Genomic DNA, 8,949 nt, shown 5'->3' on the forward strand with positions numbered 1-8,949 from the left:
ATTTAAACTTTCACTTCAAGTGACAAATATTTGTTATGGATAAACAATTAAAATTAATATTTATAACCAAAAATAATTTATTAATTTTAACTTATCATTGTTTGCAAAACAGTATTTTTAAATTTGGAAAAAAAGACATGTATATATATATATATATTCAACATTGAAAAAGATGCAAGCATGATTTTAATAAAAATTGATAAATTAATGTTTTCAGTATGTTGAATTTAAATTTACAATGAAATTTGATTTAATTCAGATATTATTCAAAATTAGTTTCCTAGCAAAGTAAGTTATCTATTACAAAGCATTCAAAACATATTATTAAAAGCAAAACTAAATGTTTGTTTTTGCGAACTACAAATTAAATTATGCTTTTGCGATGTTTTACGCATATATATTTTCGTATGCATTGCAAGTTAAATGTAAATCTATAGGGTAAAATGAAACATAATTTTTAAATATGAAATTTAATTTATTTTCTTCAATTTCCCAGCATTGTTATTTATTTGATCTCATCATAAATAATTAAGCTAGTTTTTATATTCTGTAACATTTCATAAACAAATGGGTCTCTTGAAATTAGAATCTTTGATAATGCAGCCCTGAACTATGCAAATATTTAAGATTATATATTATTTCGGTGTCTGGAATAAATGGATGAGAGTAATATTTGAGAATTATATCTGATTTGAAAACTAAATTATTCATTGTAATGTGAAAATAACAAAACACCATTTTCGTTTATAACATTAGAAATATTTTTATTATCCCGTGCCATATTCAGCCATTACACCATTAAATTTCTAAGTTACACAATTTTTTATCAATCCATAATATTTTCCCCTTACTTTAGAAATCATTGAGCATTAAAAAATATAAACCCGGTGATACATTTACTTATTTACATTACTCAACCGAGTTATTATTTCAGTCAAGATATAATGTAGAATGTGTTTTTACACAAGCAAACAAGCAAATATAAATTCTAATTTTGACATTTCAAAAAGAGTCATGCAGTTTCGTTAAAAAATATGTGTCTTATCATTAGAAAAAAATAAACCTTTCATACAATTTTTGTCATAGTAGCAAAATCGTATTTATTCGGTGAAAAAATTTTATTGCTCAAACTATAAAGATTTTTAAAAAGCGCAATTTTTTTTTCTCATCTTGGTATATTGGATAAAAAAGACATTTAACAGGGGTATTTTTAACTTTTGCTAAAATAACTATCAATATTGATCTTAAAATATGTTTTTTATAGAAAGTGAATTACAATTCAATATAACTTTCTGAAATGAATATTGTAAAACAGTTACATCCCACAACAAATTGATTACACCCTAAACCCCAACACAACGCTCATAATATTTGCAAAAAAATTTTAATTCAAGCATTTAATGGAAGGCACGGCAGATTCAAAACAAATTTCGTCCAGTTTTTCATACAAACCAACAAAAAAGTACCTAAACGAATATTTTAATAGGTGTGTCATGTTGAAATTTGTATGTATTAAAAGAATACTTTATTAAAGTGGAATAGAGAATAACTGGAACAAAATAAAAAAAAGAAAAAGAAAAAGCTTTGAATTTTTGATCATTCTGTCTTTTTTGTTTCATTCTTAAAAATGCTTAAATGCTATGCACTGTTTTGATCAGAATAAATTACTAATTTTGGATAAAGTATACGAAGTATTTAGAAAGTTATGTAAAGTTTTATAATAATGAAATCATTTTTAATATGATGTTATTAAAAACTCTTTATTAAAAACAATCAACAGCATAAGTTAAAACATTTAAAGCGAAAACAAACAGAAAATCCTAATGTGTATCCCATATATCGGCTTTTAACCTGAGATTTTCCCTGATAACAAGTGTAAATGCATTTTCCCAACAAAACGTTGAAACATAAGGGAAACAAGTATACGCAATACGTGTTGTGCAGAGAAATTTATCATTTACGACGTGTATAATATAATTGAGCCTGAACATGTAAATTATGTCTTATTTATCGAAATGAATTTGAGTGGTACTATATATTAATAAATGTATAAAAACTTAATTGTATGCTTGATATTATATTACAATAATTTCTTTCTTTCAGTGTTAATTTCTGTCTGTAAGTGTTTTATACATTAAAGTTTTCATAACTAATACTTTTGAAGTTAAATTTGATATCTTATGTTAGTAAACAAGCTTTATATTTTGTAGAGATTGTGACTAATTATTATCTGTATAAGATTAATTTTCTTTAATTTTTCATTCCTTTGTAAATATCGTTTAATTCAACCATGGATGTATAAAAGGAGAAAATGTAGAAAAGTAAAATATGTATTCAATTAATAAATATTGATTTGAAAACATTTTTAATTCATAAAGTATGTTTAGATAAGCTTTCAATGTATAGTTCATTTATATTTAGCGCTGAAGCTTTTCATTGAAATCAATTAAATTAATTTTTAAATGCGCAAATAAAAAAGTCTTCTGATTTAAATTTCTACTTTCTTTTTAGATAACTAAATTTAAAATAACTGAGCTTAATTTAGCAATCGTATGTTTCCTAAGACGGATGAAATAAATTTATTTTAAATTGTAAAGCTTTTAAATTTCACTAATTACATTTTAAGTCAATAAACTGATAAAGAATCAGCAAATAACTTTAATAAATATCGCACTGTTATCTATTATTTATAATTCATTAAAATTTGAACTAATCTTAAACTTCATCATTAACTATCAGTAATGACAAACTGAGTGAATATTTCTTAAAGCTGCGTTAAATTTTGTTTAGTCCGATGTACCAAGTACGATAATTAAAATAATTTTAAACTAAGTAATTATTTAAAAGGGAATCAGTAAAAGTTACTATTTTATTTTAGTGGATTCAAAAAAAAATTCTAAAATGCTTATAAATCTGCAGGGAGGATATTGTAGAGTTAAAATAAGGAATTTAAATTCAAGTGAAATTGATAATTTATTTATTTATGTAGTTTTGCTTAAGAAAATGAATAAGCTAAATTAAAACGTGAACTTAATTCTTACTACACACTAACTGTTATGTAAAGCAGTGTTTTTCATTATGAACCATGAGTTTGACATGGAATGATAATAATCCCCGTTGTTTAATTAAGTAAGAGGATAGTACTTATCGAGTTTTGCAACCGAATTACTCAAATTAAAAATTGTTCTTAGGAATGAACATGTATACTATTAATAACGCCAGATTTCGCTTAAATAGTAGAAAACTTTAATATCTTATGCACTGCAAAACAATATTTTTACTACAAAAATATGAATGGAAATGAAATATGGTAATGTCATGAAATATAATGATTTTACATTTCAAATAAAATTTACAATCAGAGAGCACCCTACTTACCAGGAAGAATTTCTCCATTTCCATAAACCGACACAATTGTATGCAGCATCAGCACAATTAGTTTCGAATATTCGTAAATATAATTCATGGTTCCTTATAAAAATATTTGCTTAGTGAAGAGAGAGTTGTTGAAACAATGCTGACCACACTGTAACTGATAATAATTATTCAAATCAATAAAATGTTAGTGTTTTTTTAAATAAAATGCCTTAAAGCTGTTTTTGACAGTTTCAATGCAAAAAACTATGTGTGAATAAAAATGATTAATTTTTACTGAATTCGAAATCACTATTGAAATTCGGTCGCTATATTTCTTTAATCCTTCTTTTCTTCAGTTCTTTAATTTATATTCTGCAAACTTTTCAGTAAATATCTTGCATAACTTTTAAAGATTATAATTCAAATTAAAAACAAAAACATAATAAAATTTGAAACATTTGATGTAAGTTGTCGCTTTAATTATGTGTCTTCATTTTTCTTATATTTTACCATTTTTATGATAAGACTTTTCAAACATTTTAATTTCATTTTAGATAAATTTCTAATACCATATATTCACATCTCCAATTATTATGCATAAACATTGCACATATTCTTCACATAATATCAAGTCCCTATTGTTTCAAAAAGAGACCGCATGGCTTTATGTGTTTGCTTCACGAAATGCCAAATGCGAAGTCCAAAACTGAGATCCCGGATCACTGAGCTACTAGATAACTCGCGAATGAAAGCCGGACTCTACCTTTCGTTGTGATGCTTTTAACATGCTTGTCCCTCAAGCGACATCAGCGCCCTCTCGCGACCGACCTGTCCCTACTTAGAAAGCAGTCTGTATGTCATAAATAACCAGTTACTTGGTCTGGTCGAGTGTACGTGCCCTATGCAGCCCCTCACCCCCCTTCCAATACAAGGGCTCTCTATCAATTTTTGTCGTCCCGCACCCGTAGTTTGGTTCAAATAATTCTCGGCAAGGGAGAAGTATTTATTTTTTCACGATTCGCCCGTTCTGGGGATATTTGATGAGGGAAAACCCTGCTCTCGAATTCCATCTGCCATCAAGTATTTCCTATCCCACCCGTAATTTTTTCCCGTTCTTCTTAATATAGGAACGTAAATTTTATCATGCAAACCACATGATCTTGATAGAATGGGAACCATTTTTTTAAAACACCCCAATGTAATTCTATTTTTGATTAATGGAAGGGGAACATCTCAAATAATTCATTGTCTTATAAACAGAATTGTTCAATAGAATGGATTTCGTGGAGGTGGTTTGAATTTTAATCATCTTAAATTGCTCTCGTTAGTTTGAAAAAAAGTTGAGAATTATTCTACCAAAGAACTGCTGTGAAATAAATAGAGCGATTAAATAAGTGTACTTTAATTATAGATGTAAATTTCCGTTAATTGTTCGTGAATAGCGTATTTTTTTTTTTTTTTTTTTACTTTTTTCTAAAAATAAAAGACATTAATTTATTTTGATTTGGGAAAAAAAATTTATTCTAGTTTTCTAATTATTGATTAAAAATTTTAAAAAAAACCTTTAAAGTGCATATAAGCTTGTTTATTTTTTAAATCTATTCTGTATTAAAAGTAGAAATGAAAAAACTAATGCTATTATTCATTTGCTCTATTATTTAATTAATTAAATTAATTCATTTTTAGACTATTAAGTTTTTTATATCAAATCTAAATTAAAATGGAAGCATAATTTGAGTTCAATAAAAAATAATTTTTTTGTAAGACATTTGATTAATATTAGAACATAGCGTAATTTTATTTTTCATCAAAATGAAATCTGAAACACTTAGAATTTGCCTTTTTGCACTAAAAACTGATCCCACAACTTTGAATTGTATCAAAATCCATCAGTTTTGCATTTTTTCGAGAATGTGGTTTTCAGTTGTTTGTTATTTTTCAGTTTAGATCTGTCAGTTTATGAAACTGTTAAATCAGCATATTTTGTATATATTTTTGTAAAATTATTAATATTTACAAATTAACAGTAATAATATTAACAGTAATATTAACAAATTACAATAGTAACAACTCCTTGCACTGAATAGCTTTTAGCATACATTTTTGCCATTGTTAGAGTTTTGCAATTGATTACAAAAAATTGTACTCCTGACAGCACACTTAGTATTACTGAAATTTCGCTTCCTATAATTTCACAAGAAAGTTTTTTTGATTTCAAAATTGTTACGATATTCTTAATGGTTAAGATTTTTACTTTCGGATACCGTGTTACTTATTTTAATGCAAAATTCTCTTTTAAAAAATGAATATTGGTATAAGTTAAATTGGAATTTAATTTGAAGTATTGTGACAGAAGGAAAACTTTTTCTAAATCAAATTAATTAAAAAAAATATTTGGTTTATTTAGAATATGATAATTAAGTTATTTTATCAGTATTTATAATTATTTTTGTTTTTATTTAGAAATAAAAACTAAATGTAATAAAATACCAAATCTTCACTATGCATATTTTAGCAAATGCATGTGGTACATGATAAAGATAACCAACTACCAATTACTACAATTATTCAAAATTCCAATTACCAGACCAAAATTATCATTATTTAATAAATTTTCTTTCTAATAGAAAAAGGGCTTATGTCTGTACGTAAATCGTAGACTTAAATCACATAATTTTCAAATATGAAATTTTTTTGCGATATTGTAGGATATGAACATGATAGAATCGATACATTATGCAGATCATTAGTAGCTTATTAAATAAAAGACATCTTTCTGAGAAAAAAATATAAATTATCTGCCTATCCCATTTTACTTAAATTTAAAAATTACAGTTTAAATTTTAGATATTTACTAATTCTTTGTAAAAAATCTAAAAATTTCAAACAATTGTTATTTTTGTCATCAAACTCAAGATAAATTAGCATCTTGGAAGATTAAAATTGATTGAACTTAACCGTTTTAAATAAACTGTATTAGAATCTCTAAAATGTTTTTATTTGTAAAATAGAACGTCATTTTATCAAATCTACGTCATCCCACTATAGTGGAACTTAGTGCACTTAATTGTAATTTTGTGATGTTGTGTGACTAAATTTTTGCACAATAAAAAAAATATTGTTTAATTTTCAATTGGACAAAAGATCTGAAATGCTTATTTACTTACCATTAAGCGGAGAAAAAAAGTCTTCCCCCTCTTTAATTTTCGGTTGAAAGAATTGTGCAAGTCAAATATTTTTTTTAATTTAAAAAAAACTGCACTAACCTTTAATTTTTACACAAATATTATATGTTAAAATATTAAACTAAATTAACAAAAGCATCAAGGAATGGAAAGTCAAAATTTTAAATAGTAGATATAACGAGATTTTCAAAAGTAACAATTAAAATATAATAATTATACCTCTTTTCAAAGTTGCTTTATTAAGTTTTACTCTCACAACTGAGGAACAATGCATTAAAATTAACAAGCGTGAAAGTACATTCAAAGCATTTAAATGCTTCACAGAGCAGTTCTCATTTCCTTAAATGAATCACTGTATGTTTAGGTTCTATACAGTTTTTAGTTGTTGTTAGTAAAACTGGTTTAGTTCTTATTTACACATGATCTGAAGTTAACTTCATCTATTTCTACTATTTTTTGAACAATTTATTGTTGGTAAAAATAATTATTATAGAATAATAGAATCTGTTCTGATTCGTAAATTTAATAGAATCTGTTCGAATATCATGCAAATGCAGCGTAAAAATTGTTGGTGTATAATTGCCTCTATTTTTGGTGTTGAGGCTACCTACATTATTTTTACAGTGTATGTACTTTCATTTTTTATTTACTATTAAATCTTTTAGTTTCATTTATTTATTTATTCAGTTTTTGCTTACTTACTTACTGACAATACATATTTCCATGACTTCGTGAATTAATTTAGAGCTTTATTGCAAAAACATTTCACTTAAAAAATAAGCAAATATTTAGCAATGCATTCACATCCATTCTTTTAAGTAGTTGTTAATTTGTAAATTTCATTGAATTTTTTGAGCCATATCTACAGTTCTATACTTAATGCATTTAGCTCACCTCAACACCAAAAATTGTGGCAAATTTTTTGAGCCATACCTACAGTTCTATACTTAATGCATTTAGTTCACATCAACACCAAAAATGGTGTCAAATGTTTTGAGTCATACCTACAGTTCTATACTTAATGCATTTAGTTCACCTCAACACCAAAAATGGTGTCAAATTTTTTGAGCCATACCTACAGTTCTATACTTAATGCATTTAGTTCACCTCAACACCAGAAATGGTGGCAACCGTGAAAAAAAAAACATATTTTACAGTGTTTGTCTTGTTCTGTACTGTTTAATCAGTTCCACACTGGTTCTACGCCCCGTCTTGTCACGAAGACTGGAAGTAGAAAAAGACTGATGCGTGATAATAAACAGGTTAAAGAAACTTACAGCTGATTAGCTAGTTGGCTAATTATCGTATGTTAGCGTACTGATGTCCATTTTTATAGGTTTAAAGTATACAAGTAGGCTTTAAGTATTGTTATTATTTAGGACAGAAAATATTTTAAACAGCGAAAATAGTATTAAAAATAGTATTTTATTGAGTATTTTAAACTACGAATTAGTATTTTAAACTACGAATTAGTATTTTAAACTACGAATTAGTAATAAACATAAATGTTTTTGGCTGGGTTTGAATTATTTAATTTTTATGTTTAAATTATTAAAGATAGTTCTCTATTTTACATTTATAAAGAAAACTTTGAATGATGCTATTTCGCAGACAAAAAAACAAACATGAAAAACTGTTAAAACATTTCTGACATATTACATTGGAACTTTTAAAATATGATTTTCATTTCGATATAAGAGTTGATAGATTGAAGTTTTTTTTTCCTAAACGTTAAATAACTCAACGTATTGTTACATCGTCGTATAAATACAAATTTATTTCAGTCCATCAAATTAGTGTGCTACGAGGATACACTCTCAGAAAAATTGGTTGAGTGTTGAGCAGTCGTATACTTTGAATCATAGTAAGACGCTTTTTGATTATAGTTTTGATAAAATACTAAATTAAGAAATGTTTCAATTCAAATTGAAATATAGTACCATGTAATCAAATTTTCGATGAGCATTAATTTTCACCTCAGTTTTAGATTGCTGAAAATTTCCGTTGTTCACTGACTGTCAATTCAAGTAACTCAGTGAATTGGATATATATATATATATATATATATATATATATATATATATATATATATATATATATATATATATATATATATATATATATATATATATATATATATATATATATATATATATATGGGAGATTCCCACGAAATATGACAATTCACTGTCCCTTGCTCCAAGATCTAATACTATAATTCTAAAAGAACTTTTTTTTTAAAAAATTAATAAATTGCATTACCGTTAGCCTTTTAAAATGACTTTGCACTAGCATTGACTGTTTTGTATAGTTAAAAAATTTAATTCAACTTCAAAATGTCATTTTTCTGTCATGTCCCAAACAATGTTTCCAATAATAACTAACTTCAAAACTTCCCATAAATTTT

The 8,949-nt window shown here is 25.7% G+C and overlaps 1 protein-coding gene across 1 annotated transcript in view; it reads right to left on the minus strand.

Moving 5' to 3' along the window:
- LOC107449150 (hemicentin-1) overlaps positions 1-4,155 on the minus strand; it is a 252,775-nt gene extending 248,620 nt beyond the window's left edge. Inside the window, exon 1 of the mRNA XM_087150194.1 lies at positions 3,379-4,155. Within this exon, the coding sequence (XP_087006320.1) occupies positions 3,379-3,466 (88 nt within the window). The 5' untranslated portion in view covers positions 3,467-4,155. The remainder of the gene's footprint in view (positions 1-3,378) is intronic.
- Positions 4,156-8,949: the final 4,794 nt, after the last annotated feature.

Source organism: Parasteatoda tepidariorum, chromosome 8, assembly GCF_982258835.1.
Source record: "Parasteatoda tepidariorum strain Cologne lab strain chromosome 8, Ptep-v5.0, whole genome shotgun sequence".
Classification (NCBI taxonomy): Eukaryota; Metazoa; Arthropoda; class Arachnida; order Araneae; family Theridiidae; genus Parasteatoda; species Parasteatoda tepidariorum.